This window comes from Neomonachus schauinslandi, chromosome X, assembly GCF_002201575.2.
Source record: "Neomonachus schauinslandi chromosome X, ASM220157v2, whole genome shotgun sequence".
Taxonomy (NCBI): Eukaryota; Metazoa; Chordata; class Mammalia; order Carnivora; family Phocidae; genus Neomonachus; species Neomonachus schauinslandi.
Window position 1 is genome coordinate 83,777,489 of NC_058419.1, and position 22,888 is coordinate 83,800,376.

Sequence of the window (22,888 nt, forward strand, 5' to 3'; positions counted from 1 at the left end):
AGCTTGGTAAAGCTAGTTTTCCCTCTTAGTTCTCTCATCTTTATGGTTATCTGATCAAAGATTAACAACCACCACCACCCTGCCATTCCCAGTCATTCCTTTAATATGGATGCACTCAAGTAAATCAGTTCAATAATTTAACAAATATTTAAGTATCTCTTACATTAAGTATTTAAGATAGTCCCAATAAGGACAATAACACATATACCTAGATATCGGTCCAGGATTACCTCTTTACTAGCTGCTGACCTTGGACAAATCGCTTACTCTTTCAGCCTCAATTTGCTTATCAGTAAAATTGGAATGAAAACCTACCTTATTTGAGGATCAAATAAGAGAATACATATTTTTGAAAGTCTGTATAGAGGCGCCTGGGTGGCCCAAATTCTGTGTTTTGAGAAAGGAGTTTGATAATCCATATTAACCTCTAATTGTTAGTGTCTATGAAGGAGAGGTAGCAGATGGGAGGAGAGGTGACTATTTTGGAGCAAAAGGGGCTTTCTTTCTAGGTGTTGTTTATCTGTGCATGCCTTACCCATCTCCCAAGTGAATGACAACCATCTCTATGGGGCTACAGGTTAGGGTAAATCACACTGTAGTGCTCTTCTACTCATTAACAGTTTTTCTTTGGTGAAGGTCTCCTAAGTATTAAATCTCCTCTATGAAATGAGAACTCTGCCCTACTTTTATCAGAGAATTGCTATAATGTGAAGCAGAGCATTAGGGTCACACCATCTATTTGCTCTGTTCTTCATCTACATCATGAACAGTTAGTACATGACACAGTAAGTGATCAGAAGTTTAGAGAATTGGATTCATAGTACAATAGACCAATCTAGTACAGCAGAGCAATCCTGAAAGAGCCAAGAAGAATTACTTCTATTTTCTAATTGATTAAGCTAAGAAATCAGTAAACTATTAGTCTTTTATCTAGTTCATGGTAAATAATCCTAGTGGAAATAATTAGCAAAAATATTTGGTGGTTACACAAATCTCACAAATTAGCTAAGAAATAAACTGTCAGTCTGCTATCCAATTCCCACTTAATATTACCAGTAGAAATAATCCAATTCCCACTTAATACTACCAGTAGAAATAATCAGCCCCAAATAAAATTCACAGATAAAAGTGAACTCAATAGGGGCGCCTGGGTGGCTCAGTTGGTTAAGCGACTGCCTTCGGCTCAGGTCATGATCCTGGAGTCCCGGGATCAAGTCCCGCATCGGGCTCCCTGCTCGGCAGGGAGTCTGCTTCTCCCTCTGACCCTCCTCCCTCTCATGCTCTCTGTCTCTCATTCTCTCTCTCTCAAATAAATAAATAAAAAATCTTTAAAAAAAAAAAAAAGTGAACTCAATAAAACTTAGATTTACAAAATGTGCCCCCAGAAAGCTGGATTTAGAAAAATAATTGCCACAAAAGAAAACTTATTATGGCAGAACTCTAATCAGCAAATTCAATATAGACAAAAATCTGATCGATGAATCAAATCTTTCTTGCAAATTTATATATAAAAAAAATCTAGCCCCTCCATGAAAATCATTTTAGTAAAACGAAAAAATGAAAATGATTAGAAAATGTTTATCTATGCTGAGAGAAAACCAATCAAGGAAATAAAATTGGCCTAATGATGTTTGCTCCAGGAAATACTCCCTTAATGACAATTCATCAGTATTAGTAAAACTCTGGTTAAAATATGTATGGTGATGAACAAAGAACATCCCAGGGTCGGAATGTCAAACTATCCACAAGGTCAAAATGGACACCGTCTTCAAATTTAATAGCTATAAAAAGCCATGATAATACATTTGTTGAAGATTAGCTTCATAGTCTCCCCCAGGATGCACTAAGCAGCCTCCCAGCAAGGTACTTTGAACATCTCCCAGACACTAAGAGTATAAGACGTGATCATTAACAAGGGCTGAGTATTATTTGCTTCTGAAGGTTGTGAAGGACACCCTTCATTTCAGCTATGCATATATGGGAAAGGAGAGTTCACACTTAGAATCCAAGTTCTAATTTGCTGGTCTTCTTAAACTACAAGCGCTACCACTCCTTCCCAACTTCTCAGATTAAACAACACATACTCAGAAAGATTTAGGGGTGAGGACAGGGACTGAGCCAACACAGAAAGAAGCTACTCGAGACACTGTTGGGAGAGACAGCTTGCTCTAACCTTTTCAGATTGGCCATGATCACCGGGCACAATTTTGCTCGACTGTGATTTCTTAGTCTCAGGTTTGGAGCTTCGGGATGGTAGAGGCAGTGGCATCTCTCACAGGTTCAGCAGTGTCTATCCAAGATAGGGCTGCAATCAGAAAGGGACTCTTTCAAACACCATTCACCAGACACTTCGCAGAATACTCCAAAAACCCCTGAGAATACCCAGTCTCTCTACAGCATCTCTAGAAGAAAATATACTTTGAGTTAGGCAGATCTGTGTTTAAATCTTAGTTCTACCACAATTAGCCTTAGGCAAGTGACAAACTCCCTGGGCTTCAGTTAGCTCATCTGTAAAATGGAGATAAGTATACCTACCTCTGCAGGGCACTGTTCCAATTAAACGAGATACTCTATATAAAAAGTCCAGCACAGTGCCTGTCATCCTCTGTGGGCACTGGAACTGTGGCCTACCTCCTAGTTTAGGCCTGGGAACACTAGGAACAAGTCACATGAGTGTTTTGCATTAAAAACGATCAAGAACATGCAGATCATATAGTATGGAAGCCAGCTGGAAGGGTTAAGGTTCTTTAAAAGGCACAGGGTCCTGGCACAGCAATTACAATGATGCTACAGAGAAGATGCAAGAATACACTGCACACACATATATGCATGATAGGCCAGAGTATTCAAAGACTGCATTCAACCAAAAGAAACCATAATCCAGTTCCAGAGACACTTGGTAGGAAAAAAAAAAAAAAAAATCAAAAGATGAGATAACAATAGAAGGAACTAACTTATTGAAAATCACTTGACATAAAAATTTAACCATCATTACAGCCCTTGAGAGAGTCCTATCTTTGTCCCATCTTGGTGGGAGACCCCATTCTATGTTTTTTATGGTTCTTTCTTGTGAGTCCTCAATAGTTAGGATATAATTATGTGTCTTACGAGCAAATGCATTATTAGGAGGAATCTGTTTTTGGATATACAAGAGGCCCTTCCCACTCAGATGCAACTGCCCTTCCAACCTCACCCACATTCAATCTCCAAATTCAAATGCATTTGACAAAGAACAGGCTCCTGGAAGTGAGACCCTACAGGCAATGCAACAAGCTTACCATTCTGTACCAAATATTTCCAGCAATGGAGATATTAATGCAAATAAATCATGCATCTTATCCTATAAGTATTCACAAGCACAGCTCTAAATGTAACATAAAAATGTGGCAAATGATTTAATAAAAGTAAATACAAAGAACTACAGAAACACAATGCAAAGTGGATAATCTTGTCAGGGAAAGGGGTGGGAGAAGGCTTCATAGCGGAGATCATATATAATCTAGATTTAAATGACAAAGAGGTTCCCAAGTAGACTGGGGAGCTTTCCCGGCAAAGAAAGCCTGAGCCCAGGCAGAGACTTGAACACGTCGAGCATGGCAGATGCAGGGACACCCAAGTTTCCTGAAGTGTAGAGTATAAAAAATGTATTGGGGAGGAGTTAGAAAGGGGCTGAATGCTACGCTGGAGGCAGGCTGGTAAGAAAGGGAAGCAGAGAAGACTGCAGCTTGAGGGGAAGGTTTAAGAAAGGAGAAAGGCTGATTTTGGATGAAGAAGTATTAAACATTTTGTCACTCAGGAAAAGTCAGTACAAGTATGTGCCTTCACATTTATTACCTCAGTTGATCCTCACAACAAAACTGTGGGGGTACACAGTACAAATACAATTCTTCCCATTTTAGAGGCCTCGGTGTGTTAAGTGACTTACTACACAGGACAAACTACTGAGCCGTATAGGACACCCAGCTCTTTCCAGGGCTCTTTCTAAAATACCATGAAGTCTCTCCAATCATACTCAAAAGCACTCCAAAACAGTCCATGGTCCAAATCAAAAGGCTGTACTGTGGTAGTGTAAGGAGACAGAATGAGCAGGTATTTTTTTTAAAAAGCAACTGGGTTTCTAAACCAGACAGCTTAACATCTTTGAGGCTTAATTTTCTCATTTGCAATAGAGGTATACCACCATTTACTTGCAGAAGCAACATATGACTCCAAAGTAAATTTGTATGTGTGAAACCTAACCCATGGTAGGCCCTCAAAATAAGTGGTGCATCTTACTTTCCCTCTCTTCCCCCAAATCCAAACCTATTTTCCATCTCATCTTTCAAAACTCAGCCGAGCAGCAATAAAGCCAAATTGGGTGCACCCACCCTTAAATGCACTGTATGAAAACCACTTACTCTGCTGTTATTATTCACACCTCGGACAATTTTTTTATGGATGACCAAAGACTCATGTCCTGAAACTTTCATCTTTCAAGGGGAAAGAAAAAATAGACTGAATTCAACAGGCTAGAAAACTTCCAGCTGATGACATCACAGGGTAACTAAACCTCAGAGAGAATAAGGTTATCCAGATGATATTCATACACCACCTTCATTATCCTGGACACTAATCACTTGTTTTGGGGGACACACACACAGTGACTTAAGTAACTAGTTTCTCTGCCATTAGGAAGGGGGAGGGGATTGACTCCACTAAAAACAAGCTTTCATTAAGGGACATTCAGCAGAACATTATTGACTTCTACCACCTACAGAACGGGGCCTTACTTGGACGAGAAAATGAGAATCCTTTCCACTTTCCAGACTTTCCATCTTCCGTACATATACACTGATAAGTGTGGGAGACTCCATTGCGCATCCCAGGCTGGTGCTAAAACCCAAACAGGGGCAAGTTGGCTCATTTAGAAGCCCCGTTGCTTAGACTCCAAGACTGTAGATCAAGACAGTCTACAGGAAACAACAGCAACTTCATTTTATATCTAAAAGCAGGTTACAGACAGCAAGACACTGGGGAGAGAATGCAGCACGGTGTCCATGAAAGCAGCACTGGGCTGGGAAGAATGCCTAGGCTCTCTGATTCTGCCCCTGGCTGGCTGGATGATGCTAGGCAAGTCCCTTTTCCCTCTCTAGGCCTTTGTTTCCCCACCTAAGAAAATGAGGCCATGGGACCGGAGCCTCCTAGCTAGTCCAACCATGGTCAACAGATCAGCAACATTAGCATCACCTGGGAGCTTGTTAGCAATTTAAAATCCCAGGCCCCAAGCTAGACCTACCAAATCTGAAAGTGCAAGTTAACAATATCCCCCAGGTGATTTGTATGCACTTCAAAGTTTAAAAAGCACTGTTCTAGGGTCCTTTGGCCTCTGACATTCTAGGATCCTAAGTGGACCAAAGCACAGAGAAGTGGGAAAGCCCAGAGCTGCAGCGGTTGGAACATGGGATAGAAGAGAGCCAGTGGAGATAAAAGCGGTAACAAAGGAGAGAGCACACGTTTCCATCCTTTTTCATATCCTCCAACCTGTAATTCAAAGACATCCCACAAGTAGCACTCTCTGACTTAAATACATCCTGTGGATGAAACTGATCCTCCACACTTTCACTTGTGAAAAGACGTTTTGTAAATGTACTCTGATTCAGGCATGTGTACTGGTCGCTCTATCTGAAAGCTAGGACACAGTCCCATTTCTTTTGCCATCTCACCCTCTAAAACACATTCCCTGCCCAACTTCGCACAAACTGCTGACTGACAGCAGAACAAAACAAAGGTTTCATGGCAGGGATGCCTTGCTTGCCGGCGAGAGAAGACAGCGTGTTCACAAGGGGCTGGAGTAGTGCTCAGGCATCAACCCGCTTGCGACAGGGCCGGGCATTCGAGCGGGCCGTATAAGCCCAAAGGCGCCTACCTCACACCGAGATTGAGGGCAGAACATGAAGATCATGGACGCACTCCTAGACCAGGAGAGGCCCGGGAAATGAACGGAGCTCCGCGTTGTAGCGACCTGTGTCCTTCTCAACCTGGCCTGGGCTCGCTCCAATCTGCCCAGTAGCGAATTTTGAAAATTACAGCCCCAGGAGGAAGCGCAGTGGAGATTGGCCAGCAGGGGCCAATCAGCGGGCACCGTTGGAGCGTGTGCGCCCCTAGCACGGAGGGGCGGAGCTGGGTATTTTTAAATTGAACTGGGCGGCTAATAGCCTTCGCATTGGGGCGTGGCTTCGAGTACAACTGGCTGAACCCGGCAGGGCTGACCAGCCGAGTACTGGGTCAATTTAAAGAGGCGTTTTTATTTAAATAATCCTGCCGGAGGATGGGGACGAGAGTGGCTGCGTAATGCAGATTCAGACCAATTAAAACATTAACAACCCTCTGTAGAGTCAAATGTTAACTCCTGCTGGCTTCACAAATGGCCTTGTGAGGGAATCAGGGCAGAAATTATTGCCCCTATTTTATGGATAAGCACCCAAAGTGCAGTAGAGCTAATAGTAGCTAACATTAATTTACCACTAGCTCTGTGCTAAATGCTATAAATTTTTATTCTTTTAAATCCTGTCCAAAAAGATAGGTACTTTTATTAGTGCCATTTTACAGATAACAAAATTGTAGCTTGCTAACTGCCCAATATCACAAACCTGCATTGTGGCAAAGCAGGTATTACAACTAGATATTCTCATTCATTTCACTCACTCATTCACTCACTCATTCATTCATTCATCCATTCATTCATCCAACAGTTACTGAGCACCTGCTTTGTTCCAGGAGCTAGAAAAACTATATATGAGTAATTGACAAAAGACTTGGAAGAATTAACAGCCCTGCCCTATCCTCTGAAGATGCAAAGAGTAAATGGAGATACCAAGGATAAAATTCAGGACTTGCTGCATACACAGCAGCTAGCTACTCTACCACTAAACTACATCCCTGCCTTTACTATCAGCCCATTCTCCTTTTAGTATCTCACAGCTTCTACATTAAAAGTGGAATATTCACATGATCCCAGACCCTCTTCTCTTTTCAATCTCCCTAGGTTATCTCATCCAGAGCCACGACTTTAAATATCATCTAAAAGCTGGCCCTGAACTCCAGATTCATAAATCCAAATGACTACAACACATCTCCGCTTGGATGTCTGATAGACAACTCAAACTCAATATGTTCACAATGTTTACCAAAGCTGATCCTTCTTCCAATATCTCCCATTTCAAAAATTGGTACCACATCAAACTTGTTAATCAAGCCAGAAACCTGGGTATCATCCTCGATTCAAACTCTCTTCCATCACCTTACCTTCCCATATCCAATCCTTCAACAAGTCCTATTGATTCTACCTTAAAATTATACCTTATATCCATCCACTTCTCTCCACCTCCACTGCCACCACAGTCTCTCATCTGGACCACTGTCAAGAGCCTCCAAGCTGCTCTCCCCCTTTCCAATCTTGATCTTCTCTAATGTGAATACAATACAAGATCAATCTTTAAAAAAAAAAAAAAGAAAAGAAAAAATATATCATCTTTCTCTCATGCTTTAGTGGTTTCCCACAGAACTTAATATCCAAACTCCTTACTGTGATCTACAAAGTCTTGCCTATATCATCAACCTCATCTCATACCACTCTTTCTTGTTCACTACATTCCAGCCATAATGGTCTTCTTTCAGGGCTTTGAATATAATAAAATCCTTCTCTTCAGAATCTTTGTACATGATGTTCCCACTGCCTGGAACATTCTTCCCTCCATTCTTAAAATTACTTGTTTTTTTCTGATGCTTCAACTCTCAGCTTAAAGCCCCCTCTTCAGAGAGGCTTTCTCTTACCATGTTATCTAAAGTAGTATTCTCCTCCCACTCCTTTATACTCTATCTCAGCCCCTTACATTTATTTTAGAGTAATTATTGCTATTTGTAATTTTTAACCTATCTCCTCACTCAGGAATGCAAGGTCCTTACCTAGAGAGTATTATGCTAAGTGAAGTAAGTCCTACAGAGAAAGACAGATACCTTATGATTTCACTTATATGTGGAATATAAAAAACAACAAATGAACAAACAAAAAAAAAAACAGAAACAGACTCAGAAAGAAAGATGTACTTCATATATACAATGGACTATTACCCAGCCATCAGAAAAGATGAATACCTACCATTTGCATCAACATGGATGGAACTGGAGGGTATTATGCTAAGTGAAATAAGTCAAGCAGAGAAAGACAATTATCATATGGTTTCACTCATATGTGGAATATAAGGAATAGCACAGAGGACCACAGGGGAAGGGAGGGAAAACTGAATGGGAAGAAATCAGAGAGGGAGACAAACCATGAGAGACTCTGGACTCTGGGAAACAAACTGAGGGTTACAGAAGTGAGGTGGGTGGGGGCGTGGGGTAACCAGGTGATGGGTATTAAGGAGGGCACGTGTTGTGATGAGCACTGGGTGTTATACACAACTAATGAATCGTTGAACACTACATCAAAAACTAATGATGTACTCTATGTTGGCTAATTGGACATAATAATAAAAAATAATAAATAAATAAATAATAAAGAGAATGAACTGGTAGCTGTGTGGGGGGGGGGACAGATAAAGGGGATTAAGAGGTAAAAACTTCCAGTCACAAGGATGAAAAGTAAAGTGTAAGGAATATAGTCAATAATATTGTAATAACTTTATATGGTGACAGATGGTAACTACACTTATTGTGGTGAGCATTTTGTGATGTATGTAATTATTGAATCACTATGTCATATACCTAAAACTAATATATTTCAACTATACTTTAATTATAATTTTTAAAATTCTAAAAATAAAAAAACTAAAATGTATAATAAAAAAATAGAACAAAACAAAAAGAATACAAGACCCATAACTATATGGACCATATCCATTGTGCTCTATCTCCAGTCATTAGCATTAATAATAGTTAATATTTATCAATTGCTTACTCTATGTTTGATGCTGTTCTGAGACTAACAATAATACAATGAGGTGTTAATATCCCCATTTTGCAGAAGAGAAACTTGGAGTACAGAGAAGTTTAGTAACTTGCCTGAGATCACACAGCTAGCAAGTTATTGGACTGGGATTTAAACCCAAGCAATCTGATTTCAGAGACAAACACATATTCATTACCCTATACCTGCCTCTTTGATAATGATTAAAAAATATTTGTTAACTAAGCAATTTAGTATCTTCTTTTAAGGGTAATCACTGTGGACAAGTGCCCCACTGGGATGCACTAAAGAAGAAATACAGTGTTAACCCAAGTCACTTTAAGTCTTCTTTATTTTCTTTAATTTTTATTATTCAAGTATAGTTGACATACAATATGATCTTAGTTTCAGGGGTACAATATAGTGATTTGACAATTCTATACATTACACAATGATCACCATGATAATTGTAGTTACCATTTGTCAACACACAACATGATTATAATAATATAATATTCCCTGTGCTGTACTTTCAATTTCCCTGACTTTTATTTTAAAACTGGAAGTTTGTACCTTCACCTACTTTACCCATCCCCTCCTTCCAACAACCACCAATTTGTTCTTTCTTTATGAGTCTGTTTCTATTTTGTTTGTTCATTTGTTTTGTTTTTGAGATTCCACATATAAGTGAAATCATATGGTATTTGTCTTTCTTTGACTTATTTCACTTAACATTACATCCTCTACATCCATTCATGTTGTCATAAATGGCAAGATCTCATTCTTTTTTACAGCTGAGTACTATTCTGTTATACACACACACACACACAAATATCTTCTTTATTCATCTATCAGTGGACACTTAGGTTGCTTCCATTTCTTGGCTATTGTAAATAATGCTGCAATAAACATAGGGGTGCATATGTATCTCTTCAAGTTAGTGTTTTCATTACTTTGTGTAAATACTCAGTAGTGGAATTACTTGATAATATGATATGTCTATTTTTAATTTTTTGAGAAACCTCCATACTATTTTCCACAGTGGTTGCACCAATTTACATTCCCACAAATGGCACATGAGGGTTCCCTTTTCTCCACATTCTTGTCAATACTTGTTCTTATTTTTTTTGATACTAGCCATTCTGACTGGTTGCAAAGTGAGATCTCATTGTGGTTTTGATTTTCTTTTCCCTGATGATCAGTGAGTTCAGCACCTTCTCATGTGTCTGTTAGCTATCTGTATGTCTTCATTGGAAAAATGTCTACTCAGGTCCTCTGCTCATTTTTTCATTGGATTATTTGGTTTGTTGGTGTGGGGTTGTATAAGTTCTTTATATATTTTGGATACTGTTTATCAAACATAGCATTTGCAAATATTTTCTCCCATTCAGTAGGTTGCCTTTTCATTTTGTTGATGGTTTCATTCACTGTGTGTAACCTTTTATATTTTGGTTTAGTCCCAACAGTTCATTTTTGCTTTTGTTTCCCTTGCCTGAGAAACATAAATATGTTTCCAAGACTGATGCCCAAGATATTACTGCCTATGCTTTCTTTCAGGAATTCTATGGTTTCAGGTCTCACATTTGGGTCTTTAATCTACTTTGAGTTTATTTTTGTATATGGTGTAAGAAAGGGGTCCCATTTCACTCTTTTGCATATAGCTGTCCCATTTTTCCAATGCCATTTATTGAAAAGACTGTCTTTTCCCCATTGTATATTCTTCCCTCCTTTGTCATAGATTAATTGACCATATAAGCATGGATTTATTTCTGGGCTCTCTATCCTATTCCATTGATCTATGTGTCTATCTTTGTGCCAGGACAATACTGTTTTGATTACTATAGCTTTGCAGTAAAATTTGAAATCAGGGATTATGATACCTCCAGCTTTGTTCTTCTTCCTCAAGATTGCTTTGGCTAATCAAAAGGAATGAGATCTTGCCATTTGCAATGACGTGGATGGAACTGGAGGGTGTTACGCTGAGCGAAATAAGTCAATCAGAGAAAGACATGTATCATATGACCTCACTGATATGAGGAATTCTTAATCTCAGGAAACAAACTGAGGGTTGCTGGAGTGGTGGGGGGTGGGAGGGATGGGGTGACTGGGTGATAGACATTGGGGAGGGTATGTGCTATGGTGAGTGCTGTGAATTGTGTAAGACTGTTAAATCACAGATCTGTACCTCTGAGACAAATAATACATTATATGTTAAGAAAAAAAAGAATAAGAAGATAGCAGGAGGGGAAGAATGAAGGAGGGGAAATCGGAGGGGGAGACGAACCATGAGAGACGATAGACTCTGAAAAACAAACTGAGGGTTCTAGAGGGGAGAGGGGTGGGAGGATGGGTTAGCCTGGTGATGGGTATTAAAGAAGGCACGTTCTGCATGGAGCACTGGGTATTATACACAAACAATGAATCATGGAACACTACATCAAAGACTAATGATGTAATGTATGGTGATTAACGTAACAATAAAAAATTTTTAAAAAAAGATTGCTTTGGCTATATGGGGTCTTTTGTGGTTCCATACAAATTTTAGGATTATTCTAGTTCTGTAAAAAATGCTGTCAGTGGGGCACCTGGGTGGCTCAGTTGGTTGGGCCTCTGCCTTCCGCTCAGGTCATGATCCCAGGAAGCCTGTTTCTCCCTCTCCCTCTGCTGCTCCTCCTGCTTGTGCTCTCTCGCTCTCTCTCTCAAATAAATAAATAAAATCTTTACTAAAAATGCTGTTGGTATTTTGTTAGGGATTGCAATGAATCTATAGATTGCTTGGGTTAGTATGGACATTTTAACAATATCTTTTTTGAGAGAGAGAGAGAGAGAGAGAGCATGAGCAGGGTTAAGGGCAGAGGGAGAGAGAGAATCTCACGTAGGCTCCATGCTCAGTGCAGAGCCCGACACAGGGCTCAATCTCAAGACCCTGAGATCATGACCTGAGCCAAAATCGAGAGTCAGATGCTTAACCTATTGAGCTTCCCAGGTGCCCAGACATTTTAACAATATTAATTCTTCCAACCCATGATCATGATATATTTTTCCATTTGTCTGTGTTGTCTTCAATTTTGTTCATCAATGTTTCATAGTTTTCACAGTATAGGTCTTTCACCTCTTTGGTTCAATTTGTTCCTAGGTATTTTATTCCTTTTAGTGTAATTGTAAATGGGATTGTTTTTCTTAATTTCTCTTTCTGCTACTCCATAATTAGTGTATAGAAAGCCACAGATTTCTGTATATTAATTCTGTATCCTACAACCTTACTGAATTTATTAGTTCTAATAGCTTTCTGGTGGAGTCTTTAGAATTTTCTATACATAGTATCATGTCATCTGCAAATAATTACAGTTTTACTTCTTTACCAATTTGGGTGATATGTATTTCTTTTCCGTGTCTGATTTCTATAGTTAAGACTTCCAGTACTGTGGCAAATAAAAGACTGTAAGCCCTTCTTTAGTGAAGAGAGGAAAAGTTCTATCTACCAAAACAACAGCAATATAAAAATTACAAAAGAAGCCATTTCATTTTTCCTATTCTTCCCGCTTTTCAAAAAACAAAAAAGTTATTGAGCAAAAGAACATTTCCAAAAATGTTTGTTTGTTTTTCTCTCAACCTTCACACCTCCAGTTGACTTAACCTCTCCTTCGTGTTCCACTCAGAGAGAACACTGAGAAAAGAGGAAATAGCCCTTTGACTCTATCACTTTCCAATATTTCCCTCTTCCCAGGCAGACAACATTCTCATAAACTCTCCTTTCTCCTCCCCGCTACATCCCTCATATTAAAACCCGATAGAAAAGACACTACATCAAAAACTAATGATGTAATGTATGGTGATTAACATAACATAAAAAAAAAACCGATAGAAAAGATCTGCTATTATCTACTTTACTTTTACATGAAAATATATTCCAGATGGATCCAAGATTTAATTGTGAGAATGAAACCATGGAAATACTAGACAAAATATAAAAGAATACTTTTATAACCTTCGGAAGGAAAAATTTTTCTAAGCAGGACCAAAAAAATTAAAGATAGCAAAAGCCTCAATAATTTTTAATAGCTAAAAATTGAAAATTTGTTTGGCAAAACAAATTTTTTAAAAAGAAAGCCAGTGTAGCTATATTAATATCAGATAAAGTAAACTTCAGAGCAAAGTAAATTAGCATAGACACGGAGAAATATTACATAATGATAAATGGGTCAATCCACAAAGAAGACACAGCAACCTTACTGACATCCAAAGCATAATGAGGGAATACTATGAGCTCTATACACATAAATTTCACAATTTAATTGAAATGGACAAATTCTTTGGAAATCACAAACTACCACGATATACCCAATATGAAATACATCATCTGAATAGCTCCATAGTTTTAAAGAAAGTCAATTTGTAATTTTAAAATTCTCAAAAAAAGAAGTCTCTAGGCCAAGATTATTTCACTGGAGAATTAAACTAAATCTTTAAAGAATAATTAACACCAATTCTACACCATCTCTTCCAGAAAATAAAGAGGAGGGAACACTTCCCAACTCATATGAAAACACTTCTACCGTGATATCGAAAGCAAAGACTACGAAAAAAGAAAAACACATACCAATCTTCCCTCATGAAAAGAGATGCAAAATCTTCAACAAGATATTAGCAAATAGAATTTAGCAATTATAAAAAATATTATATACCATGACCAAGTGGGGTTTATTCCAGGGATGCGAGACTGGTTCAAAAAATCAATCCACATAATCTATCACATTAACAGGCTAAGGAATCCACAAAAATAAGAAAACTATTAAAACTAATAAATGAGCTCAAGGCTGTAAAATCAATATACAAAACTCAATTGTATTTCTATAGCCTTGCAAGGAACTATCTGAAAATAAAATTAAGAAACCAATTCCATTTATAATGGCATCAAAAGGAGCCAATTACTTAGAAATAAATTTAACAAAAGAAGTACAAGACTTGTACACTGAAAACCACAAAACATTATTAAGAAAAAGTAAAGACCTAAATAAATGTAAAGACATCCCATGCTCATCAACTGAAATACGTACTTAGTTAAGATGGCATCCCTCTCAAATTGATCTACAGAATCAACGAAATCTCTATCAAAATCTGTGTAGAAAAAAGTTAACATAGCAGACCTGAGAATGTTATCATCTGAAAATCCTGCAGGCAAGGTTGATCCTTAGCTAGGATCTAGGAACTTGGATTTGGGGAGGATTCCCACCACCCTAACCCATAAAAGTAGTTCATTGTACCTTCATTGTGCAAACAATATGGCTTATGGTGAACACGAGATTTCCTCCTGGGACTTTGGAATTTTGGTATGTACTAGGCAGAGGGTTGCCTGCACGACCAGCCTCCAGCAAAAATCCTTGGCATCAAGTATCTAACTAGAGTCCCTTGTAAACATCATTTCACACATGTCACAACTCTATACCGGGAAAAGTTATGCTAAATGAAAGAAGTCAGTCACAAAAGACCACAATACCAAATAATTTCATTTATATTAAATGTCCAAAATAGGCTGATCTATAGAGACAGAAAGAAAATTAGTGATTGCCTAAGGCTGGGTAGGTATAGGGTTAGGGGAGCTGGGGCGTGATGGCTACAGGGTATGAGGTTTCTTTTTTTGGTGATGAAAATGTTCTAAAGTTGATTATGGTGATAGTTCCACAACTCTGTGAATATACTAAGAATCATTGAGTTGTACACTTTAAAGAGGTGAACTACGTGGTATTCGAATTCTATTTTAATAAAGCTGTTTTAAAAATAACTAGCTAATAAAAATATATTGGTTCTTTCAAAAAAAAATTCTGTTTAAGAGTAGCAAGAAAAGACTCAGTAGAACCAGTTAGGAAGTTGCTGCAATAAGCCAGGCAGTTCGGACCGAGGTGATTCAACCTTCTTGGCCATGGCCAAGCACTTCTATATGGTTCTGGGCATGGCAATTCTTGAACCTAGTGATGTCCCTTGCAGGATAAATGAAAATCAGTAACACACAGTCGTTCTCCTCAAGCATTTGTAAAGATAAAGCTCATAATGAAATAGAACAGACACTGCTTTCTTTGAACCTATAAACATGTTTTCTGAAGGAAATGTATCAATAAATATTAACACACACAAAAAGTGCGGTTTTTAGGGTGGGGAGTGATTCTATAAGGGAGGAATCACCAATTTCCCTTTTAATTTGAGGAATGCCTTGGCAAAACGGGCTTCGGTAAAGGGGTGATCGCCTACCTTCTGGAAACACGTTTTCCAAGCAGGGGCGACCTCCTAGTGGCTACATGGACTCATTACCTCCATTTACCCTCTCGATTTGAGAGCCACAGGCACGGGTCTCAGCCTGACACCCCCACGGGGCAAGGACATGACCAAGCTGAAGACTAGGCCAGTCTCCATCCCATTTTAACGTCCCTAAAACCTGGGGGATCCTTAACAGAGTCGCTGGGGGCGGGAGGGATGCCTACCAATACCATGAGGGAACTCGAAAGGCTTCCCGCTTCCAGATCCCCTTCCTCTCCTCCAAGAGTCTTGCCTTAAAACATTCATTCACTGACAAAGACACCAACAGAGGAGAGGATTAAAAGTTTTGTCGCCAGGCGCTTGGGTGGCTCAGTCGCGCCTCAGTCCTCAGGTCATGATCCCGGGGTCCTGGGTTCAAGCCCCACATCGGGCTCCCTGCTCAGCCGGGAGCCTGCTTCTCCCGCTGCCCCCCCCCCCCCCCCCCCCCCCCCAAGTCAGTAAATTTTTTTTAAAAAAAACGTTGTCGCCAGTTGATACTATATTTTAGTACTTTTCGTCAGACATTCGAGACAAGTTTGTTGGTCTGACAGGAAAAAAAAAAATGCGATTCATAGCCTAGCTTCCTCAGCTACATCTCCAGCTCTGACACAAAATACGTCGACGTACTTACATACGGAAGGCGAAAGGCTCTTTTAAATGCCTAGAAAATTAAGTTGTACCTCGAACAAACCATCGACGACGGACTGACACAAACCCTCGGCTTTGTAAAGGGACTCCCCCCGAGTAGTAGGAAACAGAAACAAACAAAACAAGACACAAAAACCAAACACGGATGAGGGCCCCAATAAGTGACTAACCGCCTCAGGAACACGGCCTCAGAGCAACCGCCTCCAGCAAAAGCCGCCTCCGCAAATGGGTCCCGGAGGCCGCCGTCCGACCCCACCATTGTCACCAGCAGGGGGGGCTAACGGATCAGCGCTTCGTTCAGTCAGCCTCGAAACCACCAGATGGGGCCAAAAGATCAGAGTAGGGACCCCTTAGCCATTTCTTTTTCTCTGGAAATTTCTCTTCGGACCCTAGAAGAAAGAAAAGGGGTACCACTCTCTGCGCGCGCACACGCACACCCACCTCCAAAATGATGGAAGTGGGTAGTGCCTCGTCTAGCCGGACCACCCCCCCCCCCCCCCCCCCCCCCCCCCACTGACAAAAATCCGGATTAAAATAGCACCCGTTTCCGAAAAATGAGATGACGCACGTAGAACACAGTAGCGGGCAAATTTTCAGGCCCCGCTCCAGCCCCGCAGACTAAAAACGTCTGCGATGGAGCCCAACTACCTGTTTTCACAAGTGCTCCAGGTGGTTCTGAGGCACACATAAGTGTGGGAAGTGTTGCTCTCGGAAGTAGACTGCCCACTGAAATATTACTACGGATTCCAGGACCCCGTGGCTTCTGAACTGTTCGCTGCCTGAAATTCCAAAAACCGTCATTTATTTGTTCTTGAGCCCAGCCGTGTGCCCAGTATTGTGGCGGATACGATGAGAGACAGAGACGCCGCCCTCCAGGCTTTCAACGCAGGTGATCCAGGGATAGGAAAAGTTAATTAACTCTACCAGGCCAGACCTACTAAATGTCAGATGAATTACACAGACAAGAAGCAAATGTTCTAGGAAATCAGAGGAGGGAAATTTCCCAATTATAAGAGGGAGGAGCCTGACCAGAAATGGCCCCTGCCAAGCCAAGCCCACCTTTCACAAATAGCTATTAAGTCATTTTCTACAACGAGGCAATAGAACAGACCTTAGCTGCCTAATTAAGCCTCTGCCTAAAAGGAAACCCCAGCGTTATCTAAGAGTCCTCTTTTCTTTAACAGCTTCCCTCTGGAATAAAAAATGAGAATATTTATAGCATTTTAAAGTCCTTTATTGTCGCTCTCCACTGCTTCGATCGCTCATAGAAAAGACCAGACAGATATGCACAATACAGACATAACATAAATACTTGACAGAAGTAATTATGCAGCACCACTGCGAGATGTTCAAAATAGCTATCTAATTGTTCACTTTAGCATGGTTGCATGAAGCTGCTCTAAATGACATGGTGTATTTTCATGTCTGGAAAATAATGCAGAGAAAAAAAAGAAGTGGAGCTCCCATTTGTGTTGGTTCACAATAAATAATGTCTGTTAATCACTGGTATCACCGTGCATTTTCCAAATGGTCATGGTGTCATCCCATAAACTAAATTAGGCAGCCTAATCTAAGACTGGAAGATACTTCGTGAGACTAACAGGCAGACAGTGATTTCATGAAGGCTGATAGTTCAGCTCATTTCAATTTCATTTTGCCATTATTCATAACAATTACATTACAAACACAGGTCCCATTTTTATTACCTTAAAAGCTCTTTCAAACCAAATGTAAACTGAAAGCGTAAAGTGTTGATTTGTACAGTTATTCACAAGTTTGTGTGGAAGAGATGTTTGTGTAGAATAAACGAAGTTAGAAAATGGATGATAATGGTTCCAAAAAAAAACCTGTGTCTACCATCTTTATGTTTGGCTCTTTTTTTTTTTTTTTTAAAGATTTTATTTATTTATTTGAGAGAGAGAGAGCATGAGATGGGGGAGGGTCAAAGGGAGAAGCAGACTCCCTGGAGTCCCTGGGACTCCAGGATCATGACCTGAGCCGAAGGTAGTCGCTTAACCAACTGAGCCACCCAGGCACCCTTTATGTTTGGCTCTTAAAGGCTAATCTGAGTGCATAGTACTTCACCCATATTCATACACTAACATGGCATATTCCTTCTTTTGATTCTTTGAACATCCTTCTCCCCGACCCATCTGTTCCCACCTCTAGTCAGTATAGGCTGGTCTGAGAATCTCAGCAGCTTAAGGGAAAGAAGAGGCAGAGGATATACTGTAACCTATGACGGAGCCTCCTCATGTTTTTGTTGTTGGTTTCCCATCCAAATGCCACTCTTTTTTGCTCCTGGTTATCCTCCAGGATGGCAGGATTGGGGCGCCATGGGACAGGGCTCTAATCATCCATAATAGTTCTCTTTTTGTCATTCAGGGGATTGGGTAAGACATTTTCCAGGCCCAGATCATAGTCATTCCCTTCTGGGCTGGGAGACATAGAGGCTTTTTGTTTTTTAATCTTAGGGATATACATTCTTGGGCTTGGAGAATAAATACACGTTTTCTTTCTTGCTGCTTATGCTACAGACATGAGCCAGATCCAGGAGCTCCAACTTTTTCTTTAATCATCAAAAGTTCTTGACAAAAAGGCGATAGAGGAAAAACAAGTCTTGTGCTGTAGATTTTAGCTCATCACCACCGACAAAGACTCCCTCCTTGACCAAAAGTTATTTTTTAATAAAAATTGTATGTATCTAAGGTATACAGCATGATGATTTGATATAGTCAGGCTCCTCTGAGACTTCTTCTCAACTAGGCCTCACCCTTGGCCTATAGAACTGCACGGGCACAAACAGTATCATCCTTTCCCTACATTAAGAGACATGAACAAACACTAACACAGTTTCTATCAGCTCAAGGCCATGTCCCTAGGATGATGATCCCAGCCTCCTTAAAAGGCCTGCCTAAGAAAGTTCAACACTGCCAGAAGAATTTACTGTTTGTTTCAGCCAAAACCTGATTATAGGCTCCTGACCTCCCTTTCCTTAGAACATTTACTTTGGAAAACGTATCATTGTAAATCCTTTCTCTGTTCCTTTGAGATGTATCTTCTACAACCCAGAAATGTTTTTCTCAAAGACCTGGGAGCCATCCCTTTGAAATGTAATTATCAAGAAAGAAGGACCCCTGTCTCCTAATCTCTATGAAAGGGTAGGAGCCTAACTTTGATAAGTACCAGTTAGCACACACAGTTGCCCTAATCACACTGATCACCCCCCAACCAAACACACACACATACATACACACCCACGTTTCCCTCAGCAGTTTTTCCTTTAGCACACCCCAGCATTTAAAAAGCCTTCTGCTTCTTGTTTCAGTGGAGTTGAGCTCTGTTCATTGGAAGACTCTCTTCCTGGGCACCTGGGTGGCTCAGTCGGTTAAGAGTCTGCCTCCGGCTCATGTCATGATCCCAGGATCCTGGGATCGAGTCCCACATTGGGCTCCCTGCTCTGCAGGGAGTCTGCTTCTACCTCTGCCCCTTTCCCCACTCGTTCTCTCTCTCTCTCTCTCTCTCTCTCTCTCTCTCTCGCCTTCTCAAATAAATAAATAAATAAATAAAATCCTTAAAAAAAAGGAAGACTCTCTTCCTTACTGAAGTTGAATAAAATCTGTCTTGCCACTTTTAACAAATGTCTAGCTCTGTTTCTCTTTTATGCCATGAACTAACAAGATCAAAATTGTACAGCAGGGTTAAGACATGCAGTCTCAGGGGTAACAAAGAAAAGAAGAAATTGAAGTAGACGAAGAATACAAAACTATATTATTTAGGGGATCCTCCCAACTTATTTTTAATTCAGATGCATTTATTCTCATGTATGAGGTTAAAGTGGAAATATGTAGAGAAAGGACAAGGGGAAGATAAGACAAGTCTTGGGCACAGTGTGAGCTATTTGGTGATGGGCTAATGTTTCCAAACTGGGGCAAAACTAAAGGCATCTCAAAGTCTAATGGATAATCCTCTAAAGAATATAGTAGCCAGCAATCCAGTACTGGCCATATAATGAAAAAGAATAAGTGGGGCTCAGGCCCTTTCATAACTTAAAAAAGTCTGTGCAAGGCTGACCCTGTCCCAAGGAGATTGGCCTTTTTTCTGGGATAATCAGCCTTCATGATGAAGGTTAGAGCTTGCTGGACCACTTAGACATCCAGAATCCTAAGAATGGAGCCACCAACTTTGTGTTGTCACTGTTCTCTATAGAAACAGTGATGTCATGAAGCAGAAATTCTGGTACCAGCTGGCCGTGAAGGCTTTAGGAGAGTATGGAGGGTTGAGCAAAGAAGCAACATCTCAGGTCAGACTGGAAGGGTCATCACAGCATCCCAAATAACAAGAAAGAAATCATTCCAAGGTCCTATAAAAGAGCCTACTCTGATACTACAAAGGTAGGGGCATCTTCTGACTTCTTTTTGACTAGCTACGGGGGTGTCTTGACAGTGAGGTGAAACTTCCTATTTCTGCTTTTATTCAGGATAACCAGAAAGGACTTTACCATTTTTTCTGTCTCTACATAAATCCAAAGATCTCTTGCCGCATAACTCTGAATCTCTAGTGGGAAACCCAAAGAAAAATAAGCTAAGATGGGAAAATTAATACTGTCTTATTCATAAAGGCTGGTGGCAATTCTGTATGTGAAAAATACAGACGCCCACCAAACCAGTAACTAATATGATTAGATTGTTCTGGAAACAAGAAGAGTAAAGAGAAAGGAAGTATCAAGGGATTGTAAGATGGACAAAATGTGAAATAAATATGTGTACCCTCCTAGAGAGAACAGAAAAGGGTTGTTGTATGGGAGACAGCCTGATGTGCTTTTGATGTGAAGGGCTACTGAGTTTGCCAGACTGCCCCGCCTTTGCTGAGGTTGCTAGTTGCAGGCATTGTGACCCAACAAACTCCTTTGTCATACCCCAGGGTCAGAGGCAGCAGGGAAAAGCCTGGCCCATCAGTCTCGTCCAACAGCTGACGGGGGTGGCAGCCAGCTGCAGGTGCCCAAGAACTTGGCACTGCCCAGTTCCATCTAAAGGGGCACATCTCCCTTCTGGGTGGCACAATTTCAACCAAAAGTCTAAAATAACTTCATTATCAAGGTAATGAGTTCACAAATTTTTTTTTTTTTTAATTCTTTAGGATTTGGACTGAGGCTGTATCCAAATCATATGAGGGACCTCTATGACTCCTCTTCTTTTTTTCTAGGCTAGTCATCTCTAGCTTTAAAAAAAAAAAGGAAAGAAACTCTCTCTTCTGAGCGGGTATGGGAAGCCCTTTCCTAAAACTTTTTCAGGAAAATGTAGACATTATTGAAGTGAGAACCCAAAAAGATGGGGGCGGGGGGGATGGCAAAGGGTAGAAATGTAGTATTATCATGTGAAAAGATAACCGTCAGAGGATAGCTGTTATCCAAATGTTGAGGGGGGAGGGAAGGAAGGAGGGAGGGAGGGAAGGAGGGAAGGAGGGGAGAGGAGAGGAGGGCAGGGAAGAGGGAGGGAGTGAGGAGAGAGGGGAAAACGGAGGGGAGGGGGAGTGAGAGGAAGGAGGAGGGAAGGAGAGAGGACAGAGGGGGAATGGAAGAAGGGAGAGAGGGAGCTAGAGGTTAAAAGGGGTGTCAATTTTGAAGGAAGTTGGTAGGAAGGAATTCAACAGCCCTCTAATAACTTAGCAAAAAGGATTCTCTTGTTAAATTTTAAAACGAAAACAAATTTAAGCCCTAGAAACCAAAACAATTCTACTGAACTCTTAACTGTATCTTCCTGAAGATAGATCTGAGGTCTTACATAGCAAAAATCACTCAGTGGCTCTGCCATTTCCTTTTTACTTTTAGTTTCAGGCCAAGGTGGGAGGTGGCAGGGTGGGGGCTGAAGGAAGTCAGCAGAGATTCTTTTCTCTTTCAAAAATAAAATTAAACTTGGTCTATGGGATCCGGGTCTGGTCTTCCCTCAGACATTTGTCTCTTGGTTATATTCATAGCTATTAGACTTTGCTCAACATTCAGAAACTTGCTCTATATGTTGGAATCTTATATGTTGTTTTGATAAAAAGGGCTATTTATTCACTGTACCTGGTCTTTTCCAATGGCCCTATGTAATAAGTATTAGAGCTATTTACCTAACTTCACTTTCTTTAATGTAATGAGAAAGACTCTGGTTGAACTGGAGTTAACTAAAATTCAGTTAAAGAGGATGAGGTGAGCTTTATTCTTTGAGGTACCTGAGTGGGTAAACAAAAGTGGAAACAGATGAGATTTAGTGGAGTTTGGGTAGAAGTAAATCATTAAATTTAATCCCCACAGTCTCTAGACCTTTAAGTTTGCTTCCCAGCCTGCCATTTTTCCTGACTGGCTTTCTCACAAGTTAATATGATATTCCCACCATTCCAAATACTTGGAGTGAGGAGTCTAAATTGAAGGAGACTATGGACTGTGCTAAAAGATAATGATCTTGATTATCAAGTTCAAACATTTCATAGTGTCCTTCCCCTTTTGCTCACCCCACCAGTCCCTAATCTAAACCTGACTGAAACACAGAGATGGGTTTCAGAAAGCCCTTCAGAGATTCTTATCCAAACTCAGCCAGTCCCTAAAAACCATATATAACCATATATATATTCAGATTTCTTTCCTTTCTCTTTACAGATGTCTGAAGATATTGACTGGTTACACAGCCGCAGGGGCGTGTGCAAGGTAGATCTCTACAGCCCAACAGGACAGCAAGATCAGGACCGGAAAGTGGTAAGATACAAAATTACCCCTACCAAGGAGTGGAAAGGATCAGTGTATGAGTATAGATATCCTGGAGCCCAGGTTAGACTAATGGAGAGCGATACTGTGATGTCTCCAAGCAACCAAGCTCAAGGAGGTCTGTGGGGGACCAGTGTGCTTTATACATCACACAAGGACAAATTAAGGGAGAGGCAGGACCAGATGTGATATAAAGGACTTGGGGAGGGAGGGCTATGGGGGCAGCTCGGGGAGGGGGGGGGGGGGGGGGGGGGGGGGGTGTGTTGGCTCGTGTCCCA

The 22,888-nt window shown here is 40.5% G+C and overlaps 2 protein-coding genes across 2 annotated transcripts in view; one reads left to right on the top strand and one right to left on the bottom strand.

Moving 5' to 3' along the window:
• The window catches only part of CCNB3 (cyclin B3), a 46,907-nt gene extending 44,638 nt beyond the window's left edge, over positions 1–2,269 (bottom strand). Inside the window, exon 1 of the mRNA XM_021678724.2 lies at positions 2,174–2,269. Within this exon, the coding sequence (XP_021534399.1) occupies positions 2,174–2,269 (96 nt within the window). The remainder of the gene's footprint in view (positions 1–2,173) is intronic.
• A 17,938-nt stretch (positions 2,270–20,207) lies between these two features.
• AKAP4 (A-kinase anchoring protein 4) overlaps positions 20,208–22,888 on the top strand; it is a 10,266-nt gene continuing 7,585 nt past the window's right edge. The window contains exons 1-2 of the mRNA XM_021678732.1: positions 20,208–20,259; positions 22,506–22,601. Of these exons, the coding sequence (XP_021534407.1) occupies positions 22,506–22,601 (96 nt within the window). The 5' untranslated portion in view covers positions 20,208–20,259. The remainder of the gene's footprint in view (positions 20,260–22,505; positions 22,602–22,888) is intronic.